At 38.8% G+C, this 25,035-nt stretch overlaps 1 protein-coding gene across 4 annotated transcripts in view; it reads left to right on the top strand.

Annotated features, from left to right (window-relative positions):
- LRR (Leucine-rich repeat) overlaps positions 1-25,035 on the top strand; it is a 68,270-nt gene that overhangs the window by 20,472 nt on the left and 22,763 nt on the right. For all 4 annotated transcript variants that reach the window (XM_065226396.1, XM_065226395.1, XM_065226394.1 and 1 more), the window contains exons 6-9: positions 10,333-10,721; positions 10,788-10,885; positions 19,327-19,514; positions 19,577-19,654. In XM_065226396.1, the coding sequence (XP_065082468.1) occupies positions 10,333-10,721; positions 10,788-10,885; positions 19,327-19,514; positions 19,577-19,654 (753 nt within the window). The remainder of the gene's footprint in view (positions 1-10,332; positions 10,722-10,787; positions 10,886-19,326; positions 19,515-19,576; positions 19,655-25,035) is intronic.

Below are 25,035 nucleotides of genomic sequence, written 5' to 3'. Positions count from 1 at the left end.
GCTCACGCAGACCAACACCATCTTCGTATAGGTGGAAGTTTTCCCTATCCGATGATGGTGTTGGTTTGCGTGGGTGGCCTTCGCTTTGTGAGTGGGGGGCTTTGGAGCGGTTTGTTTACAAATGCTGATGGGCCCTTTTCTATTGTTGATCCAGAGTTAAACGTTCGATATGAGAGCGACTAGGGCAAATAAATAGGGAAGACAACACCATGACCCAAATAAGTAACCAATGCATGCGGCTCACACTTAACTTGTTCTATTTCTTTCTTTCTTCCTATCATGTACTAATATTAACTGCCTGAGGACAAATGGGAACACGACCAGAAACCAGAAACGAACAAGAAAAGAAGAATTAAACTTGCACCGGCAAGAGGAAGCAGACAGAAAGGATCATGCCGGTTGGAGACAGCCAATGTATACTGGACGAAGCTTGTATCTAGGAAAAGTTGTATGTGCAGGAAACCGTAAGTAGGATAAGAATCGTAAAAGGTGTGTGCTTGCTTGATAAGATCCTAACTTTACTTTAAATACACGGTAGGAATCGAATATCCATTTATGATTAAGGTTTTGCCCATTTTTCAGTGGGAGTGGCAATACTCATTGATGAGTGATTTATCGTACCCATTTATTAGTAACTGTTTGCAGCTAATGATTAATTGATTTACCTATACTTCACATCAGAACCTCATTTCCTTCAATTACTACTCCGTCGCAGCACACACCTTATATGGATCGCTAACCTTTATTTAGTTTCAGCATTTTCGACATTATAATCAAAAGGTGAGTTTTAAAAGTATAATTACCATGCATATAGATAAGTTAATGTACCAGAACCTGGACAGACACGAGCCTACCCAGGGGAGGACCCGGATACGACCACCCATGTGTGTCTAGAGTATCGCACGAGCTGACGAGTGCAACGGGAAGGACAGTAGGTGTATAGACTAGGGGGTTGGTCCCTAGATAAGCCTTCTTAGCGGAAGGCACAGCCTATGCACTGAACAATTACAATTACAATTATAAAAATCTCTGGTCACGTCTTCCTTCGGAAGGGAAGTAAAGCCGTTGGTCCCACCCCTATGTGTTTGAATGGGTGCGATATCCTACGCAGGTGTGGAAGCTGTCTTCCTTGCACATTCGATTGTCGTCAATGGATGGCAATCGATGTCCGTCGGTGATTGGCACCAGATTGCGGAACAGAGACCGACGTTAAAGAAAGAAAGAAGAAGAAGAGTTTTCGTCGTTGCTTTCAATGTTTGAAGTATGATGATCCTCGGTTTGATTGTCGGTGTTTCGCTGTTGTTCTTCTGCTGAGAACCCGGTGAAAGCAGGAGATGATTGATACGATGTCGTTGGCTGATTTTGTTCGGTATCCATCGACGGGAAATCAGCGAGACTGAATACCCCCTCGGTTGGTGGAGCTGCTGGAGCAGTGCTACTGTTCGATGTGGCTACATCCAAACATTTCTGTTTGGGATGTGCTGCTCGGCCACAATGGCGGCACGTTTTTGATTGCTTGTCGTATGTTACCAACGTTGTTTCGTTGTCGACCGTGATGTATGCTGGAATGGCGCTTTCGAGTCGCATTCGCAAAACTCGAACACCGCTCAGGAATCCTGGGAAGAAGTAGTGCTTCCATTTCTCATGTCGACTGGAAATCACTGTCCTGTACTTTGCCATGTGGTTTATAACAGTGGCTTGTGGCCATAGGGGGGGGGGGGGGGGGCTCCCTTAGCTCAGTCGGTAAAGGCGCAGCTACAAAGCAAGACCCATGCTGGAGATGGCTGGGTTCGATTCCCGGTCCGGTCTAGGGTTGGAAAATTTCTCGACTTCCCTGGGCATAGAAGTATGATTGGACTTGCCACACAATTATACCAATGCAAAAATGGTACAGGCATCGAAAGCTCTCAATTAATAACTGTGGAAGTGCATCTAGAACACTAAGTTGATAGCACACAATAAGCTAATATGCGATATGCAATAAGCTTGAAATGCGAAGAAGAAGAAGTTGTGGCCATGCCAGGCGAAGGTCATGCACTCGAACGGTCACTGTTTCACAATCCACATATACCGGGATTTTGAACTCACGCTTTGCACAGAGAATCGTGTTTATAGTTGTGCGCCTTTTCATAGCGCAAGGCAACTTTATTGTCTATCATCTCAATAAAAACACAATTTCGGACGTTATAAAAACTGAATGCATCTAACGTCCGAATATTGAAGCTTAATACTGTTCTCGAAGAATTTTTGCACTTTTCCTGCATTGGGACGAACTGGAAGGACACTGAAGTCATGTTAACAAGTGTGTTTTTACGAACTACACCCATTTTCGCTACAATATTTCACCAAGTTAAGCAGAGCAGAAAGAGCACACGTCCGATGAATACGAGAAATGGCTGTCGAAGGATATTATTACAAACTTCTCACCAATCAATTAGTAATCTTCTTTTAAATTTTGCATAACATTTTATTAAAATTTTATTTTATTTTTACATATTATTTTTGTTACAGGAAATTAGCATACGATACAAGGGATTCAATATTTGTTTTCGCGTAAAATAATCATTTATTAGCTTTCAGTTGATTTTGAAACGTTTTAAGTTTTGGTTTTTTTTTTTTTTTTTTATCTGATAGCTTTCCCAGTTTAGTTAGAAGTTTCGAAGGTAACGCATGTCCATAGGCTTAATAGAAAGATAGGTAGAAAAAAAGTGTATCATGAAGAATGGCTGCGTGAAATACATTTGTGATAATATCTTCTTGTTGAAACCATGATTAAGACTTGTAGAATACTTTAAAACTTCCATAAAACTTGTAATGTTACTTATAGCAGCGCATGCCGATTTTCATACAAAATGGTCAACTTTGGCATGATGTAACTTTGTTAACGATTACAAAATACTAATTTGTATTTGTATATACGGAAAGTGAGACACCAGGTAAAATTGTTCAAAATAATAGCAGTACTAATAATTTGCATTTCAGCTTAATTTTGAGATTTTAAGTTTTACATTGCTCAAAATTCTAATAATCCCTGACTGAGCTAAGGGAGGCCCCAAATTAACAAATGTACATAATAGTTAAAAATGTTTAAAATATTTGCAGTACAATTTTCAAATAAAAAAACTGCTATTATTTTGAACAATTTTACCCGGTGTCGCACTTTCCGGCAGGTGCTTCCAAAAATTTAGTATTTTGTAATCGTAAAATTGAACATATATGTCTAGATAGAGCTGGAATTAGGGCGTAACAGCTTTTGTAAACAATGACTTCTCTCGAGGATTTCTCGAATGTCATGGCTCTCCCTGGCAAATCGACATCACCATCGAGTAGGGGAAGACTTCCCATACTTGATGGATGTGTTGGTTTGTGTAGGCGTGCCTTGAATTCCTAGAAATCAACGAGAGAAGTCATTGTTTACAAAGGCTGTTACGCCCTAATTCCAGCTCTATCTAGATGTAGTTCTTTGGCGACCGTTTCAGCTCAATTGATCATAAGTTAACAAAGTTACATCATGTCAATGTGACCATTTTGTATCAAAATCGGCATGCGCTGCTATTATATTGAACACAGCTGTATACATATACTTATTTGTGTCTCTGAATTGTTTATTGTAGAGAAAAATCAAGGCCTATTTTGATCCGTTTTCCGTAATAATCAATTTTACGGATGTTCTGGATCTTCTGGTGATCACTCGGAGCCAATGACCAGCTAATATATAAAAAAATCATCATTTCACTACGTTCCATATAGTTGCAGGCCTATTTTGATCAAATTTACGTAGTAATAAATTTTACGGGTGTTTCATATCTTCCGGTGCGTCATCTGGAGCCAATGGAACTAATATATATAAAAAAAACTCAGTTTTACTACATTTCATAGAAAGGGTGTCCCACATCAAATTGCATCACGGAAAAAACGCTGTAGAAAATTAACCATTGGGTATTTTCTCTTGAGAATTTGGTTAGAGCTAAGCTTTGAGTGTATTGTTTACACTGTATTTTTATCGCTGTCAGTTTTTCGAAAGTTGGGAAGAAATGGCGTCACCCGAAAAGCAACGTAGCGAATTGATTTTGCGCAAGCACCTGGAAAATCTTCATCTCTCTCATCGGGACATCTGAAAACAACTCGGAATCGTGCAGTCAACGTTGAGTCGTGTGATTAAACGTTACTACGAAACTCTGAGCATCGAATGGAACGAGAAATGCGGTCAGAATGGATGTTCTATTAGTGATCAGGATCACAAGCGTGTCGTGAAAGCGTGTAAGCGGAAGCCCAATGCTTCGGTCAGGGATTTGGCCAAAAAGTTGAATCTGACGAAGTCTTTCGTTCAGAGAGCCAAGGACCGGGAGGGACTGCATACGTACAAAGTGCAGAAGGCTCCAAATCGTGACGAACGGCAAAATACGGAGGGAAAATCACGGGCCCGGAAACTGTACACTCAGATGCTGACTAAGCCTCATTTTCTCATCATGGATGATGAGACTTACGTCAAGGCGCACTTCCGGCAGCTTCCGTCCAGCACAAGTTTGATGTTCCGGAGGAAGTAAGGAAGCAGAAATTTTCAAAGTTTGCCAAGAAATACATGATTTGGCAAGCGATCTGTTCATGTGGCAAACGGACTGTAAACGGGGAGATCTACCAAGGAGTGTCTGCAGAAACCTTTACTTCCGAGGGGGACGACTCTATCTACGATGCAGAAAAGATTGTGTTTTGCTGTGGCTAGCTGCACGCACGCTGAGTAGATAGAAAGAAGATTGATGACGATTCTGAAGATTTCCTGCAAAAATATTATGCGCGATGCAACTAGATGCGAGAAATGAAAGAAGATTTTTCGAAGATTGATTCGCTAGTTTGAGATTTGTTGAGCATCTAGACTTGAGATTTAGTGTGTCGCCCCCCTCTTCTGCTTCCTCTGTTGAAGCAAAACGAGGGCCCTACGATCTTCTGGCCGGATCGTGCCACTATTCAAATGTTGTCATGGAGTCCTCCGTCTCTCGGTGTCGGAATTTAGTTGATTCTCAGCACGTAGTACCATTTTTCAAAACGATTGTTGTCGCTGGAAAAACTGATGAAAACCAGAAAAACATCCATCGCGAATTGATGATACCTATGAGTGGAAAATCAAATCTCTTTTGCAGGATGGTATTAAACACCGCATGATGCTGCTGTTTTCACCGATTTCCACGATATTCATACATTTTTTCGGGAAACTACCGTCCAGCCCTCTTCTTATTCTTCTTCATTCCTTTATTCAACGTCGGTCTCTGTTCCGCAATCTAGTGCCAATCACCGACGGACATCTATTGCCCTCTCGCACCCATTCAACACACATAGGCCGGAACCTTCTTCTTCTTCTTCTTCTTCTTCTTTGACGAGCCAGCCAACGGCTGAAAGTCTCCTTAATAAAGATATAAAAAAAAAAATCTTCTTCTTCATTCCTTTCTTTAACTTCGGTCTCTGTTCCACAATCTAGTGCCAATCACCGACGGACATCGATTGCCATCCATTGACGGCAATCGAATGTGCAGGAAGGCAGGCTTCCACATCTGCGTAGGATATCGCACCCACTCAACATATATGGGCCGGGACCAACGGTTTTACTTCCCTTCCGAAGGAAGACGTGACCAGAGATTCTTATGCCTCAGAAAAATCCAACCGACCTCGGCTGGGACTGAACCCAGACCCATTGGGGTGAGAAAGCAGTCACGCTTAACACTACACCACCGGCGCTGGCTCATCCAATCCAAAAGATGAAAACATTCTAAGAGAGAATCAAAACAAACACCGGTTGACAGAAGATCAGAAGCCATGATGGTTTTGATACCAATTACGATATATTTAACCGTTAGGGTAAACGATCCTATAGTTGAGGTACGTTAGAAGCGTTAGGTTCCTATAGTTGTGTATGAAGTCAAGAAGTTTTGTGTATTTTTATATTAAAGTGTATTCAATTAATTATGAAATGTATTTTTCGCGTACCAAGTATTTTCGATGTATAATGAGAGAGAGAAGGATTAGTAATTTCCATTTAATTCCACTACCTTATTTGTCAAGGATAAGCAAATAAGGTAGTGGAATTAAATGGAAATTACTAATCCTTCTCTCTCTCATTATGCAGGTATTCCACTAAAACGCACACATTCTTCAGGATTTTCGATGTATTTTTAATTATTTTTATTAGGGTATTTTAGTTTCAACGTGTACACATTTACGTATTTATTGTGTATTTTCCGAAGTGTATGTTTACAATTCAGCTGATTTATGAAGTTGATCGCCCCCCGGCACAACTACAGGAACCTAACGCTTCTAGCGTACCGTGACTATAGAAGCGTTTCCCCTACCACCCTCCTGAAGCGCATTGCCAAACCTTTCACGCATATTTTCCTTTAGCCAAATCTAAAGCGAACCTCACACATATCAATATATTGACGCGAAGGGAAATTATTGACAATATAATATTAATGAAAGTGAATACAGATATATTGTCAATATTGATGTACACACTTAGTCTAGATTACCGAAGTCAGTATAATTTTACTGGGGTTTTCAATTGCGGATCACCCAGTAATCGCCACAGCATTAATTTTCGTTACCAAACTACATGTATGGTCATTGTAAACAGCTTTAGTCGGGGAGTTAGAAAGCAATAGCTCTATTGCAGATCCAGCAACCCATTTTAGAATGTCTGTAGAGTCACGCCCATTCCGAGGTTACTCTCACTTATAATAAGCCCCGCATGTATGTACTACCTCTATCAATTGGATATTAGTATTACATACACACTTCAAGGTTCGAAAACTATTCTTTTCAAACCTAGCGCGTATTTAGTTTAATTTTGATGTTTAATTTATAAATCATAATAGGCTCGGTCTCACCATGTTCCGCTGGTCTTCCGCCATTGATTGCTTCTTTTGAAATCCCTTGTACTTTTTCTCTAACGCTTCGTACTTCATTTCGCCCTTCACCGGCAATTTCCTTCCGTAGATCGTCCTAGGTCGGTTCTGACATGCTTTCCTTTTCCGGGTTTTTCTTGTTTTCCGACGGTGATAAATCCGCACTAATTTCCGTACCTGGTTCGATGTTTACTCTTCCTCGCTGGTTGGTGTGGTCGATCTCATGTCCACCATCTGTTACTGTATTGCCATGGTCATCTGGCATACGGCTCGCGTCTTAAGTCGCTGGTCCACCGAGCACTCGGGATGAGTCTTTGAATCAATGTAAAGGTTAGTATGAGATGGTGTTATATGCAAAGTGCGAAAAGAGAATGAATGGAATACGAAAGGGATTAGTTTCAAGAAATGATAGTTTCATCAGATTCCCCAACTACCCATACTCAGCCCAGTGGCAGGCGCGTATGCAACATGTTATACAGTGACAGCGGACCCAGCACAGCAAAATAAATGATTTGAGCCCGGGACATGCTGCCTACTGTCAAACGCTGCTGTTGGTATAGGCCTTGTCACTGGCCTGCCCATACTGAAGCAAAGTAAGTAAATACAAGCTAGGGTGTCCACGATGAAATTGCCACACACAAAATTGATTCGCAAAATTCGAGTTTTCATCCGATTGCCATCAAATTTTCAGGGATTGAGAAATAACTATTAAACTTCATTTTACCATTTTACTCGTATTTTATTTACAGTCCATACGCAAATGCCCGCACGTTGGCCTTAACCCCGGCCATAAGATTCTGCACAACCTGTGAATCAACCGTTTTTTGCATGTAAACCGATACTTTCTTCAGTTCTTCGACTGTCTTCACTACCTTAGGTCGTTTAAGAAGGTGCTGCTTCATAATCGCCCAGTACTTCTCGATGGGGCGGAGCTCCGGAGTGATGGGAGGGTTGAACATTTTCGGCACGAAATTGACCTTATTGTCCGCATACCACTTCAGCACGTCCTTGGAGTAGTGACATGAGGCCAAATCCGGCCAGAAGATTGTTGGGACGTTGTGGGCCTTCAGGAGAGGAAGCAGCCGCTTCTGGAGGCAATCTTTTATGTACACCTGTCCGTTCATCGTGTCCTGGGTCACGAAAGGTGCACTCCGCTTCCCGCACGTGCAGATGGCTTGCCAAACCAGGAATTTCTTCGCAAATTTGGACATCTTCTGAGTGCGGACATGCTCCGGAACGCTGAACTTATCCTTGGCCGTGAAAAATAGGTTGCCGGGGATCTGTTTGAAGTCGGCCTTCACATATGTTTCGTCGTCCATGATGCAGCATTCAACTTTCGTCAGCATGTTGAGGTACAACTTCCTGGCACGGGTTTTGGCGGACTTGTTCTGCTTCTCGTCGCGATTAGGGGCCTTTTGTACCTTGAACGTTCGAAGCCCAGCCTTAGTTTTGGCCTTCTGGACAAAACTTCGGCTTAGGTGCAGCTTCTTAGCCACATCTTTAACGGAGGCGTTCGGATTTCGGTTGAAGGCCCCAACTACGCGGTTGTGATTTTTGGTGTTGTACGGAATACTTTTTCCTTCACTTCTGGGCTTCCGATCGGTGGTCAACCGTTCCTCGAACCGCTTAATCACTCGCGACACCGTGGAATTCGCGATTCCCAACGTTTTAGCGATGGAACGATGCGAGAGATCCTTGTTCTCGTGATGAATGCGCAAGATTTTATTACGCACGAGCTGTTCTTTCGACTCCATTTCCGCGAGTTTTGATCACAGGACTTTAAAACTTGCAGGATGTAAATAATGCACTATGAACTAAATCCACCCAAATTTTCATTAAATTCTACCCAACGGTTAAAAAGTTAGCGCAATTTCATAGTGTGGCAATTTCATCGTGGACACCCTTTATATTGCGATTAAATGGTTACTTGGGTACTCATATGGCCGTCAGAATGGTTCATTAGTTGCGAAGTGAAGTATTCCTGAAAGTTATGCGTTATATTTCTCAATGTTTTGATTTTATCCCAACGTTACCTCAATGTGATATCACAGACAAACAGACACAACACATTGAACATTTATCATTGTAAATCCTACCGCTATCTGTCGTATACACTGTGATGGGCAATACACTCAACACATAGTTGTATTGCACCGAAAATATTTTTCACGTAGCTTCCATTGTAAACGCACATGATTTTCATCCGTAATCAAAAGTAATGGAATTCATCTGAATTTCACATAACATTTATGCGATCACATTAATTTTATATGATTTTTCATATGTATTTCATCGGCTTTATAATATTCATGTGATTTTGTGGTGGGATTTGCAGCTATGTGATCACAGGAAAGCTATGTGAAATTCACATGGATATCATCTATTAGATATGTGATAATTTTTTTATTGACAAATTGATTATGTGTGCCACTAGTGGCGGTACCATCAACTAAGAAACATTTAAATTGACCGTTAAAAGCTATTTCGATGAACATCTTAAGCATGTTATGTCTGTTTGTCTGTGATCATACCTTCACTATCGTAACTCCGGGTAATCCACAAAAGTGCTTGCATTTTTCTCAGGCACTTTTCAGGCAAATATCTCTGAGACATCACTTCATATTGCAAAAAGTTCTCGTCGATGTTTTCCTTTTATTATTTCACACACAACAACGAGAGCTTTTTTCTAATCTGAAGTGATGTCACAGAGATAAACTTTTTCAAAATTTGGATTTACTCACTAAGTCACTTTTACCTTAACATATCGCCACGGAGTTTGGAGCTAATGAAAATCTATCATCGTTCCACAAAAACACAACCGAAAGACTCATAACCCACTCGCGAACAAAATGTGTGCGAACAGCTAATTTAAATAAATTCTCACGCTCCAGGCCCCTAGCTAACAAAAAACACGACCGTATCGGTCGGCTCTACCCACAGCACTCCGAAGCCGGCATTTACTCTATATGCGCTGAACTATGGCCATTTATGGTGTAGTACATATTAACGCTGATTTTACTGAAGTTTGGATTTTAACCTTGAACAATCATGAGCAATTGAGTTGACATCAAATTTTTACCTTCACGGTATGCTTACGTTTCTTCATTAGTGAAATGTGAGTATTTAATATGTATAGGAGCGTTTTGTTTCTAGTATGTAATCCTGATTACTTTGTGGTGTGCCATGTAATGATGTGTCGAACAGATTTAAGGTTTTTATGCTTGTTTGAGCGTGACTAATAATATTAGTAGCCAACTCAAACAGGCTTCTTATTCAGATGAAGTGATTAATAAACAATGAACAATAAATAAAAAGACGATTTACCACAGCTTTAATTTTATTCAATTATAAATCTCTAAACTACCAACTTAACGAAGCATAAGGAAAGACACTTTTCATACCTCTGTTACAATACCAAATATGCTTTGTTTTATTCTAGATCGAAGTAAATCCTATCGAACGAACAACAATATTCTCTGATGAACTTCGACCATCCGATCCGCGCAATGTGGGACCATGTGGAGGATTTAGCATGCAATATGCATGCATGTGCGATTTTCATGCCGTACAGTACCGTGAGGAAGTCGCATGGGACATCGATACCATCTATCTATCGCATGACAATCGCATCCTAAATCTGCGAGATTTTGATCATCTTGAGCAGAAAGATTTGATGGCTATCGTGTCGGCATTGGAATATAACACATTCTTCCGTGGACTAAAAATTACCAATACGCGTCTTTCAGCGGAAACCCTGGAGAGAATTCTTCATGTTTTAAAACGATCCATGTGGTTAGAGGAACTGCATCTTGAGGCACTTGCGTTACGGTAAATAGTTCAAATTGATGAATTAGTGTCCTCAAAGGATCTTATTTTTGTTTTCTCATTTCATAGATCGGATTTTATACACAAGCTTGCAGTTTCTGTGATATCCAATTCAAATCCTGCCCTTCGTTCAATTAATCTCAGTCAAAACATGATAGAAGATAAGGGTAAGTACTGTGATCGCGTCTAAATCTGCGCATTCCATATACAATAAGCTTGAAATGCGAAGAAGAAGAAGAAGAAGGCTTTTTAATTCTGAGGAATAGTGCGCATTTTGCGCCAAAGTAGACTCCTGCGCTGAAAATTATTCCTCACGACTTTTTTTGCTCATAGGGTAAGTGGCCCTTGCTCCAGTATTTAGCGCTAGTGGAAATTTTTAGGTACCTAATAATGAAATAATATGGATGATTTAAACTCTGGGCGACTTTATGTCAGTTGAGCAATATCTGTTGATTTAAAATACAGAACTACAGTTCATAATCCCTCGATTCAGTAACATACAATTAATTTCTAAATATTGCTTCGTTTCTTTGTTATGTACAGCTAAAATCGAACATTTTGATTCACAATATTTTTATCTAAATGAGCTAAATGCTGATGATTCTTATACTCAAGCGTGCCGTGCGGATCTATTTGCTTTTTGCTGCTACCCTAAAGCTATAACTTCTCGGTGCTAAATATTACCTGCACATTTTCAACCTTGTTTGACTATTATTTCTCTTCGATCCTTGTTGAGACCCTACCCGACGTAATCATGCTGGGACATCGATTTGGAAAATTCCTCTTCGATCCTTCGGATTCTTGTAGTAATCTGCTTAGAAGTTGATTTGGAGAAACTTACTTTTGCCGCCATGGTGCCTAAACGCAAAAGAGCAATCTCTTGAGCAATCAATTTGATATGCTCACGGATAAAGACAATGATCCATCATCCAGACACATTTCGAATAAATATTCCCAGCTTATTGCCAAGAAAGAAAAGGCCCCCTTTTGTGATAACCACTTCTGATTTCCATGGTCTTCGCACTGAACTTTTAAAATCAACTTTTCACTTCAAATTGGTCCTCGTGTATTGGCTGAAACCTTGGACGGATTCAAACGTTTTCTGCAGTATCTTACTAAACTGCAACACAATTTTTTTCACTTATGACACCAAAACGTCTGTTCAAGGTTCTCTTGAAAAGCGCCCATTACACATGTCAATATATTGACAATAAATTGACATACTGACAATATTATTGAAACGGTGATATTGATGATGATGATTGATGACAAGTATTGACGAAAAGCTGATTTTTATTCCACTTCGTCAATACTCAGAATATATTGACAAAAAAAAACAGTCAATTCTATCAATATCATCAATATACGAATATTGACAACATCAATGGCAATACGTTTGAAGCTTTTAACCTCAATGTATTAAAGTCAATATTCAATTACCATCACTCGTAAGAAAACAATAAAATCGACACATTATCATTGAACGGTTTTAAATAGGTCCGTACAATTTCGTAATAAATTTCAAAATTGTTGAATTGGTTGGTACTAGAAATACTCAGAGGAAGAGATGGGCGGAGAGAATGTTTTGAGCCAAATGAACTGTCAAAATCTGAGCCAATCGAACATTCCCATTAGAATTTTTCCGAGGATTTCTTATTCTTTCTAGAATAAATTTGAAAGTATTGCAATCGAACAGAAATTCAATCCCCTTTATGTTTTGTGTGCTTCTCAAATTCAACTAGGTTTTGGAACCAAAAACAATACAAAATGATCTTCGTTGGTTAATGAATGGCACCAAGAAATGTGCAAAATATTGCGATGCAATCAATTATTATTTTGCATGTAAATCGAATCAAAAATAAAAGTCATTTGAAATGCTAGCTTCTAGCAAGGGTTGCAAGATAATTAAGGAACAAATCCTTGCTGCCGTATTGTATTTTGTTTTCTCCGCCTATCACACCCTCTGAGCATTTCTAGTTGGTACTATCCTTTCACTCCACTGAAAGTTCCAATAAGAAACTGTCAATGTTTGTTAGAAGATATGATTTCTCGACGGTTCCGTCAACGCCAATATCAAATGTTGTAACTTTTTGACAGGACACAGAAAATACACAGGACAACATGATAACAAATTAATGGAATTGAATCAAATCGATTGTCGACTGCGTGGAATTACCACTCGTGTTGAATAACCCACGTTCATGGTATGCAGTTTCTCATAAATAAACTATTATGCTGATGTTTTGGTAAACATTCCTAAAGGAAAAACTTGCATATATTATTGAATTTGCGTTGCATGTGAAACGCAGATAGTATTAATTTTATTTTAAAGTAAAAAAAAACAAAATTACGTGATTATGCTTGTGATTTTGTAGAAAATGAACATCGATATAGACGAAGCCCGGGTAGTGATTGGCGACTGTAAAAGGAAACTTTTTTTATTTAGTTTGATATCCATTTTATATCACACACGAAGATTTAAACAAAATGCCAACACTGCATGCGTGAAGGTGCATTGTGAGTCAGTCGGTCTAAATGACGTGCGTTCTCCCTCCTCTTGGGTAGGGGAAGAATATTGAGAAAGTGAAATGAAAATCAGTTTTCAACAATACTCGTCATCAAACCATCGTCATCAATATTATCTTTCAATAATATTGTCAGTATGTCAATTTATTGTCAATATATTGACCTGTGTAACAAACGCTTTAGTGTATTGTCATTAATGTTGTCAATATTTATATATTGATTATATTGTAAGGAAAATTGACATATGTAATGGGCGCTATAGAATTGACTGTTTTTTTTTTGTCAATATATTCTGAGTATTGACAAAGTGGAATAAAAATCAGCTTTTCGTCAATACTTGTCATCAATCATCATCATCAATATCACCGTTTCAATAATATTGTCAGTATGTCAATTTATTGTCAATATATTGACATGTGTAATGGGCGCTTAACAGTCATCGTCAAGGCAAACCATGTCAATTGTCAATGACAATGCTGTCAAGGACGAACATATGTAGAATTTTTATTAACTGAATTTGTAACGAAATTAAATTGAGCAACACAATTACATGGAGCCGTTAAAATGAACAAGCGTCTCCGTCCTGCACTGCTTGGATAACAATAATGTGACACAGAATGCACGAAATTACACTTTTTGTTACCAGGTGAATCTTTGTCATTGACGAAAAAATTAATAAGATTTTGACGAAGGTTTTTTTAAGGATCAAGTCTGTCAGTGACTATGTGATCAGATCAAAGATGAATTGACAAATTTACTTGTTGAGTTGAGCCAGTCCAAGTAATCAACATGATCCAGTCCTTTCGATTCGCGCAACGGTATTCCTTATGATTTTTATTCAGTTCATTTCAAGTCAAGTGAACTAAGCAAACTTAAGGCTTTAGAAAAAGCTACTCGAGCAGAGAATGAAAGCAAAATGAAAACTTAGTTTGATATATTGATATAAGCTTTCGTGATAACATATTTTGCCTACCCTGTGGTTGAGTTAACAGTAATCATAACAAAAATGAGATCTAAATGGTATATGAAGGGTATTAAAAAGATAACAAATTATGTTTTCTTTATAACAAATCCATGTCTGCATTCAGTCGCGCCCGGAACCCCTTTGGATACGGTTGTGTTTGTTCTCTGTTTTGTGCGTGCGTTCGCTTTCATAGTTTTCGGCTGCATTTCCCGGATTAGCGCTGGCACTCTGCCTCCCGGACGGTTATACGTGTGTGAGTGGTGGTTTTCTCGCTTTCCGAGAAGTTTTAGAATCGAGAAAGAAACATGATTCATCATGTTTGCAAAATTGCAAGCATCAGAAGATTTGGCGCTGCGTGGTTTGATTGTTTCTCCCGAACCAGAAATTTGTGGCATCGCGAGTGAAAATTTTAATTTCAGTTTATGTACGCGCTGCAAGGTGCGTGAAAGAGTTGGCACGATCGGTGTTAATGTTGGTACACTTGCAACTATTTTTGCAAAAATAAAAAAAAATTAAGTACTTTGACTATATGTTTTTAATATAACTTCTACGGCAAGTCAACGACTTGCAAAAAAAAAAAAGTTTTTTTCGAAAGTAATTGATATCGAAAGTGTGCCAAAAATGCTTCTGAACGTGTTTCGCAGTTGGGTGTGGTGAAATTCGTATCACAAATTTGCTCACCGAGTTCCTTTTTTTTTGCCGTTCGACGACATCGGGAATGCGCTCCCGGATATATTGATTTGGTGAGTACGTTCCAGTTGAGGATTGTTCTTGTACATTTCTCGATTGCATTTTCGAGGGGACGTGTCTGCTTTTGTGAGCAGTGCGTTTGATGGTCGGTTTGGTAGTATCCTTTTAAATATAATGTCTCATGTCCAAATAACCTCGATTTTCGGTCTATTGATTCTATACTTTAGTATTATATTTTCAAAACATACAATGATGAATTATGTCATTTCATGGAACATAAAACAAAAAGTGTGTGTATAGGACCCAACAATCTAGGTTATTTGTATTTTGTAAAACATCTTTATTTTTTATTATATTTTTCATTTTACTACATATTTTATATACATTATATATCACATGATTATATATAAATTCATAATGTAAATTACAATAAATACTGGGACAGGAGGCAGCATCAGGGCATCATTGAAGTTGTAACTGGACAATGGAGTGGAGTGCCAACCGGAGTCTAGGAGGGAAAGTGTACTGTCATTTTAGATAGTTACATTTCACTCCAACAGTTGCAATGAATTTGACGCGCTCTTCTTAAACAAACCATCCCGTGGAAAGCTTAACATGTATTGCGAATTTCGTTATTCATTTTGTTGGATCATATTGTTGGAAGGAGATTCTCTAATTCCCGCGGGTTTCGCGTAAGTGCCTCTGCTTACGGGTCCGTCCAACCCTTTTTGGCCCTTCATACTGTAACGCTGTGCGGTTTTTTGTTTTTTTTTTTTCTTTCTGTTAATATTTTATCGATTAAGTTCAACTAAATTTAAAATAAAATTCATTTCATTATTTAAATTTTCATTTAGATTTCATTCAGTAGTGAAATATTTCGTGCGTTTCATATCGAAGTTACGCGTTATTTATGGTTAGGTGTCCAGGATAAACCTTTTGCTATATTTTTATTGCACATGCTTTCGGAAGGCGCCATGAAATACTTCGCCATTCGATTAGTTTGGCGCAATTTTTGAATAAAAGAATCGTTTTTTAAAAGACAACCTTAATTTCTAAAGAAGAATGTCGTTAGGAACTTTCTTCCCCGCGAAAGGTACTCTGACTCGTCCATTTCGCTTTTGAATCGGCTGGTGAACAGAAGTGCGCGAATTAAGTTCTCGTTAAAAGTCGTTTGTGCATTTAGAATTGCCTTAAAAGGTAGTTAAACTTTAGTAAGTGAGTTTTATTTTCAGAAGTTTTACTAAGACGTTTCCTTTCTTTGTACAGTGTAGCTAAGGTAGTTTTAAATTCCGCGTAGTCTGTTCGTTTTGTTTCAGTGAATTTTGTACAAAAAAGGTAATAATTGATTTTAGTTTATATTGTAATTATTTAATTAATGTGAGTTCGCGTTGGATTTCTAGCGCTTTGCGCTTTTTTTTGTACGGGCTGGATTTTTATCTTCAGTTCGGCTATCGCAAGGCCGGACAAGGGGTCCTGTTAAGTGGCATCTATTCCGTCGTCCGTGTGAAACGGACTATCAGACTCGTGCGCCAAGCGAAGGCCCGCCTGTTCAAAGGTAGCCAAACGGAGAAGAGTGAAGTTCGCTATTCCACGGAGCGAAACTTTCCGACGGTCGCAAATCAACCGTCGACGAGGTCCTTTTCCCGCTACAACCCCTTGTGGACCATTCTTTCCGAGAGCGCGGACCGTTTGAGTGCGTAGCCAAGAGCGTACTACGGTCCGGATTCAATCCAAGGAGAAGGGTGGGTTTCATTCCATCCCGGGCGGTCATAGCGGAAGCTTAGTACGCGAAGCCGTGCGGCAGTAAGTTGGCCCTCTTTTCTCTGAGGGGCGAATCTCCCGGGAAAGCACGACTACGGTCGATGCTCAGCTCTCGACGTATTAAATCGGAAGCCTTCCGTCCAGCCGCAACTCTAGTTCGGCCATACTGCGCACGGGTCACCTTCATCGCTGCTCGCCATACTGCAGCTCATGTGCGGCGCCATCACGCCTCGCCGCCATCGCCACGCTAACTGGAAGGTCGCCTTCCGTCGCCATCATCGAGTCGTCGAGTCCCCACCGTCAGCCATCATCGAGCCGTCGTTCTTCGCGTCGAAAAACCTGCGCAGGTATGTTAGAGCATGTTTTTATTCATGGCCATGATTTGCTCTTTTTCCGTACACTCATCGAGAAGTCCAACCCGAATAAACGAACTCAATAATAGTGTTTAATGAAAATTGAAGATTAGTTTTTTATGCTTTAGAATGTTTTTTCCCTGGAATAAAAGACACTCGCTATCTTACGTTCAGTTTTTCCTTCGATTACCGCTCAGTTGAGTAAGAATTCCTTCTTTCTCTTTCCGTTTCGTTCATGTTCTGGGTAAGTCAGAGTAATTCTTTCGTTCCGATAATATCTGCGGTTCTACGGGACTTGGCGTTTTACTTTTGATATTAAAGCTAGTTGTGCCATTAGTAATCGGAAACCGTTCAAGAGGTTCTCTGAGATAAGGTCTCATAAATCGGGCAAAATTCGAACATGACCAGTGGTCTCTCCTAATCGAAAGTGGTGCTTAAGCCACTAAGTTCTACGAAAACCTCAACGAAAATTCGTGAACGGTTACAATACAGCAGTATGTTGAATTCAGAATGATGATGGAATTTGATCTTGCTGTTGAGTGGAGCCGCATGCAGGGCAAGACCCAAGCTAGGATGGTGGCTACTTACATACATACATACAACAAATCCATGTCTGCATTTTGATATTAGTAATTTAGTTAATCATCATTAAATAATCAATATATTATTATAACTATGGTAGGAAACCAAAAAATTAAAAAAACTAAATCAGTTATTATTTTGATATCATGATATTAAATTTAGTAATCTGAAATCTTTTGGTTGATATCAAGGTTCAAAATCAAAAAATGTTGTCAATAAAGTGCGAATGGTGCCATATTAAAGTACAGAACTGGAAATAATCATCCAGTGGTACAAATTACAAGAAAGTATATCATGAATCGCATTTGTTATTTGTTGCAAAGTTAAAATATGACGAACGATTGAGGTTTATTAGCATAAAAATAGAGGATGTGAATCATGTAAAAAAATAGTCTACAATGACTCTTATATCATTATGAATGATAAATTCCTTCGCATCGAACATATTTTAACAGACATTAATGACGATATTTATTTTGGTGGGAGAGAACTGATAGTTAATGAGTATAAGTATTACAGACGCACTGGACGAAATCAATTTTATATCGATATGTAAATTCAATTCTCAGGTAGATTAATATCAATAAATGTTTTAAAACAACACTGTAAAAATCATAATTGTCTTTGTAATGTTCATAAAGCAACCTGATTGACTCGTAAGAAGAAAAAATAAAAATAAATGTAGATTTCATTGATAAATGTGGATACTTTTTTTTTATTAAATATCAAATTTTGTTTTTAATTATATTTTTTAGAAATATCAAAATCGAAATTAAAAAAATAGCTTATCAAAATATGTTGTCAACATGATTTCAAAACCAAAATTAGATATCGTTTTGATAGTATTTTGATATCCGACTTTGCTCGGGTACCGCTCCTAAAATGGAATTTTTACAGCAATCATAAATCGATATCATTACTGATATGAGTGGGGCCTCATAGCCTAGTCAGTAAAGGCACGGCATTACAAAGCCGGAGGCGGCGGGTTAGATTCCTGGTCTAGTCGAGGGAATCTTTCGGGTTGGAAATTTTCTCGACTTCCCTGGGCATAGAGTATCATTGTGCTTGCCACGCAATATACAAATTCATGCATTGGTATTGGCATCGAAAGCTCTCAATTAATAACTGTGGAAGTGCATTTAGAACACTAAGTTGAGAGCACGCAAAAAGCTAATATGCGATAAGCAATAAGCTTGATATGCGAAAAAGAAGCAACCGATTAATCTTATCAGAAAGCTATCGGCTTTGAAATCAATTGATAAATAATTACCTTGTAGTAGTCTCCAGCAAAGTTGTAGCTGATAAAATTTCCCATAAGAGCATAGTAATTCTCAGATAAACTTCAAAGGACCGGTGCAAATCCAAATGAACTAAAATTTTGAGAGAATTATCAGAACTTGATTTAAAATAGCCGTTGGTCCCCGGTTCATGAGTTATAAGGTCGATAGATAGGGTCCAGATGTGGGAGCTGCCTCCCTGGGTGCTCAGCACGGAAAACAAAGCAAGGAAAAAAGGTGTTAAATCTATAACGCGATTATTCTACGTAAATCAACAATATGTTCAATTTTTCTGTTGGACTATTATAAATACTAAAAACTAAAACTAAAAAAAAAGGCTTGTGATTTGAAAATTTGGACGAAGTTTTTACCTTTATTTAATTTTTTGAATGTTTGAAGTTACTTTTCAATACACTCCACAGGAAGGATTAATTGTTGTTCCTTTGTATTTTCAGGTGCCGGGCATTTAGCAGGTCCTATTGCAAAAATTTCTAAAGGTCTGTCAAACCTATCGCTTTCGCACTGTGGTCTAACTTCCAAAGGAGTCAACCAGATAGCTCATTCACTCTCGTTGAATCAAAACATTTCCAATTCCTTAACATATTTAGACTTGAGTGGAAACAATCTAAAGGATGATGTTAACGTAAGTTGAATCATAAATTCATTTAATATGTTTGTTTATCATTAATTTGTTTTTTTTTTCAGAACCTGTATAATTTCCTGGCTCAACCGAACGTTTTAGAATATTTGGATATTTCCAAAACGGATACAACATTGGAAAGTGTAAGTTTTATAGTTTGTAGTTCCGGTCAACATCACATAGGGAATATGACGGGTTCGTCTGCTTCTTATCTATTTATCATCAGGGGGTTTAAGTGCGCTCAATACAACATCGTTTGGCCAAAATTGAACATTGTATGGATGTTCTACCAATAAAATCATACATTTTGTTACTAGCAATACTTTGCTTTGATTTTTTGCTTTGATCATGGTTGTTATGCTCATTTTTTCTTAAAATGTTTCTTTTGTTAATAACTTTTCACTCAGTTGATGAAAATTGGTTTTACTTTAAGCAATTGATAGAGTAGCATCAGAGTTCAACGTAGACATGCAAAGAATAGTTAAATCATAATATTTGAATCAGTTTTGTCATTGAAAATCTGAAAAGAGCAGGGATTATTTCCGAATTATTTCTCTTTTCGGTTTTGTAACGCAAAACTGATAAGGTACCTACAAATGTTATGGTTCAGCTTTATAACTGTATAGACTGTATAACCTACAGTAATCATTATTTTTATTTACTTTGCATAGTAATTATCTATTAACATAACTGCACAAGTCAACGTACATAAAAAGCAAATTTTTAACTTAGAAAAAGTAAAATAAAAAAAAACGATTGTATGACTTTTCCACGAAAATCAGTATCCCGAAAACACTTTCCCCGAAAGTTATTTACCAAAAGGTAACTACTTGTATCGAACAATGTCACAATAAACCTATTTATGTGTGTTGAATAAAGACAATAGTTTGACTTTCGTTAAAACAAAATGTAAAGGTCAAAAGCTCTTGAAATCGGTGTAATCCTATTTCAGAAGCTTTTGACCTTTACATGTAGTTTTAAAGAAAGTTAAACTATTGTCTTTATTCAACACACATTGATTTCTTCGTGCTCCATGCAATTTGAGATTCGGCCTATAAGGAGTCGCCATCTGACTAGTATCGAAGACTACAAATCATTGGATTGTAGTTATTATAATTTGGTTTCATTGTATGGCAGTATCACCAACAGAGCGTTTCCATTGCAGCAATGGCCGCAAAACGTGGTCAGCACTCACACACTCATCACTAAACGGTTGCTTTCCAAAGTCGACGACGCATCGACCGAAAGAACTGCTGATGAATAACAATGAGGAAGACCACACAATGGTTGCTGCCGAGTAAACAGACGATCGCGTGACACACATAGAGAGTGGCCTGCTTCTGTCGACAGCCGAGTGAACACGATTGGATTGTAGTTGATTTGTAGTCTTGGCTAGTATGTATGTCATGGGGACGCGAACTACGATTCAAATAATGGAAATTTCTTGCATAAGCAAAATTTTCCCTTCTTTGTATCACAGCTCGTTCTTTGACTATTTTATCAAAGCGATATCTCATCGTAATAAAATTGAAGAACGAGCCGTAATACAAAGAAAGGAAAATGATATCTCTTTGATAAAACCAATTAGATGTATGGCCCCTAACGGCTTGTTTTTTAATTTGATTGTGATTTGGTATCACTTTGAAAAATAGTTAGATATTTATTCTTCAAAACTTTAAAGAACGAACCTTTAACGTTTTGAAGAATAAATAACTAATTGGGTTTCAGTGGCGCCGGTGGTGCAGTGGTATGCGTGATTGCCTCTCACCCCAAAAGGCCTGTGTTCAACCCCAATCGGCGCCGTCCGATTTAATAAGAACTCTGTTCTAGTAGTAGTGGTAGTTGCTAACTTTGGTTCTTATAATAGTGGAAAGCATTGATTTTTATGGGTTCCACTATTATAGGAACACTACAGCAACTATAGGTGCAAAGGAGCCAAAATCTTAAGAAAAATCTATTGGTTTCCGCCATTTTTGGGCTAATTTGAAGTTGGTTAAATGCAAATCTGCTTTATTTTAAGAGAGCTACCGATGGACAATTGTTCCGACACAACCCTCATACCGCAACTATAGGTTGTAACAAACCACAGGATCATATTTAAATACTATACTTTCTAAATAACTTTCGGAGAACTGGTTCATTCGGTCAATAGTATTTCGGGGATAAAACTTTCGGGGAACTGGTTTTCTGGGAAAAGTCGTACAATCAAAAAATACGCTTTGCTCTAACTCATTATCGTTGTATTGCACGTGGAATGTGATCTAGGATCCCCACAGTAGTGATCACTTGCCGATCAAAATTTCGATTGCCAGTGGTTACAATCCGTCGGAATCCGTTAACGTCGCCTACGACCTCACCCGTAATATCGATTGGACAACGTTCAAGACCGCGATAGAGGAAGCCGTGTCGTCGGTAGAAGGGCTTCCACCATATAACTTCCTCTCCAATCTGATCTTGGACAGCGCGCTTCGAGCTCAAACTCGGCCGTTTCCTGGAACGTCTCTCCGTAGGAAACTTCCTTCCCCTTGGTGGGAACATCAATGCACTGAGGTTTATAGAAAAAAAAGTCCGACACGTTTAAGCTTTTCCGGAAACGTGGAACACCCGTGCATTTCGAAGCGTACTCTTCTCTTGAACGCGAATTCAAGAGCCTCATCAAAGCCAAGAAACGCGGATACTTGCGGCAATTCGTGGACGGATTATCGCGCGAAACGTCGATGAATACGCTTTGGAACGCGGCGCGAAGGATGCGTAACCGGTCTTCGAACAACGAGAGCGAGGAGTACTCAGATGGTTGGATTCTCAAGTACGCGCATAAAGTATGACCTGATTCCGTGCCTGCAGAGATGATTCATCGCGAAACGAAGAATTCGGTAGAAGAGATCAGCCAGCCTTTTTCAATGCTGGAGCTCTCACTTGCTCTTTTCCATGTAGCAATTCGGCTCCGGGGGTTGATAGAATCAAGTTCAACTTGTTGAAGAACCTCCCAGACGTCGCTAAGAGGCGCATGTTGAACTTGTTTTGTCAATATTGTTTCGGATTATTGGAGGCAAGTGAGAGTTATAGCCATTAAAAAGCCTGAAAAACCCGCGTCAGATCATGGCTCGTATCGTCCCATCGCGATGTTATCGTGCATTGCTTTTTCGCCTGGCCAAATGGGTTGAGATGAACCACCTACTCTCAGATACTCAATTTGGTTTCCGTAGGGGCAAGGTCTCGCGTTGCTTTCCACAGAAATTCAGTTGGCTTTTGCTAAAAAAGCGCAAATGGCTTCTGTATTCGTGGATATTAAGGGGACTTTTGATTCAGTATCGGTTGAAGTCCTTTCAGACAATCTCCACGCTTGTGGCCTTTCTCCATTAATTAATAACTTTTTGTACAATTTGCTTTCAGAGAAACATATGAGCTTTTGTCATGGAAACTCTACAGCTTCTCGATTTAGTTACAGGGGTCTCCCCCAGGGCTCATGTTTAAGCCCCCTTGTGTATAATTTCAGAGAAATTGACAATTGTCTAAGTGACAACTGCACGTTGAGACAACTTGCAGATGACGGCGTAGTGTCTATGACAGGGTACCTTAGATAATTTGTCTAATTGGGCTATCGAGCTGGGTATCGAATTCTCCTCTGAGAAAACTGAGTTGGTCGTGTTTTCTAGGAAGCATAGCCCAGCACAACCTAAGCTTCAACTTTTTTATAAACCGATCACTCATTCTATGTCTTTCAAATATCTTGGGGTCTGGTTCGATTCCAAATGCACCTGGCAATATCACATTGAGTATCTGAGACGAAAATGCCAACAAAGGATCAATTTTCTCCGAACAATTACCGGAACGTGGTGGGGAGCTCATCCACAAGATCTTCTTACGTTGTACCGGACAACGATAAAAGTGGTTTTAGAATACGGTAGTTTTTGTTTCCAGTCGGCGGCTTAAACTTACATAATAAAACTGGAACGTATCCAGTATCATTGTCTTAGTATCGCTTTAGGATGCATGCACTAGAAGTGTTGGCGGGCATGTTGTCACTATCGGATCGGTTTTCGGAATTGTCCCTCAGGCTCCTCACCCGTTGTGAAGTTATGAACCCACTGGTAATCAAAAACTTTGAGAAGCTTCTTGAGCTAAACCCTCCAACTCGTTTTATGTCATTGTACTACGTGTACATAACACAGGATGTCAGCCCTTCACAGCATAATCCTCATCATGTATGCTTTTCCGACTTCGGCAATTCAGTTAGTTTTGATGTATCTCTGACGCAAGAGATTCGCGGAATCCCAGAACATCATCGTTCCATGATTGTTCCGTCATTATACACTGCAAAGTTTGGTCAAGTTGATTCCGCAAGATCGTACTTTGCAGATGGATCACTATAGAAGGGTCCGCTGGTTTTGGTATTTATAACGAATTTCATAGCGCCTCTCGAATGCTTCAAGCTCCCTGTTCCGTATATACTGCTGAGCTGGCGGCAATATACTATACGCTAGAAACGATCGCCTCACTTCCACCAGATCACTATTTTATTTTTACGGATAGTCTCAGTTCTGTCGAGGCTATTCGCTCTATGAGACCGGTGAAGCACTCATCGTATTTTCTCATGAAAATACGAGAGCTTCTAAGTGCTTTATCTTTAAGATTTTTTGTCATCACCTTTGCACATCACTTCGATTCCGGGCAATGAGATGGCGGACTCACTTGCTAAGGTGGGCATTTTTTATGGTGATATTTATGATCGACAAATCGCCTACGATGAATTTTTCTTCATTTATCGTCAACAGTCACTCGTCAGCTTGTTCCGTGTTGGTCTGGAGGACAGCAATCTCTGTGAATGCGAACAAGGTTACCAGGACGCAGATCACATTATTTGGTCTTGTGCTAAGCATCGTGGAGTCAGATCTGAGCTGTACGATTCCCTTCGGGCTCGAGGTAGACAACCTAATGTTCCAGTTCGGGATATTTTGGGTAGACGCGATCTGGAGTTTATGAAACTTATATATGTTTTCTTTAAGAATATTAACCTTAGATTGTAAGTTTGACTAACCTTGTGTTTAGTTTTTGTTTTGTTCGTGTGGGTTTTTTAAATGTTTGCTTCTGTAATAATTGTATAATTACGCTGCTGATACCAAATTGAATAGGAATAAGTTCATGTTTTAGGAATAATGAAATATTTGTATTGTAAATCATAACTCTAACCTCATTATCCCTCTCCCTGTTGGTTGAATGAACTTATCCGTGCCGTCGCTAATGCGTTTAATGACGTCTATGCATTGTTTGACTTTAATGTGCCGTTAACTGCTTATTAGAAGACTGTCCTGATCTAGAACGTGTCCTGTTTTTGTTTTAATTATACTTTTTAATTCATTAAGACAACCATATGTCAGATGAATCATTGAAACAATAAATAAATAAATAAATATATAAATAAATCAAATAAATAAATAAATAAAATAAATAAATAAATAAAATAAATAAATAAATAAATAAACCAGCTACATAAAATATCTTACACGATAGTTTTCATTTGATT

Source organism: Ochlerotatus camptorhynchus, unplaced genomic scaffold (genome assembly GCF_037179485.1).
Source record: "Ochlerotatus camptorhynchus isolate MF236.1 unplaced genomic scaffold, CSIRO-AGI_Acam_v1.1 ptg000250l, whole genome shotgun sequence".
Classification (NCBI taxonomy): Eukaryota; Metazoa; Arthropoda; class Insecta; order Diptera; family Culicidae; genus Ochlerotatus; species Ochlerotatus camptorhynchus.
The sequence above is the reverse complement of the archived record's forward strand: the minus strand, read 5'-3'. Positions and strand labels throughout refer to the sequence as shown.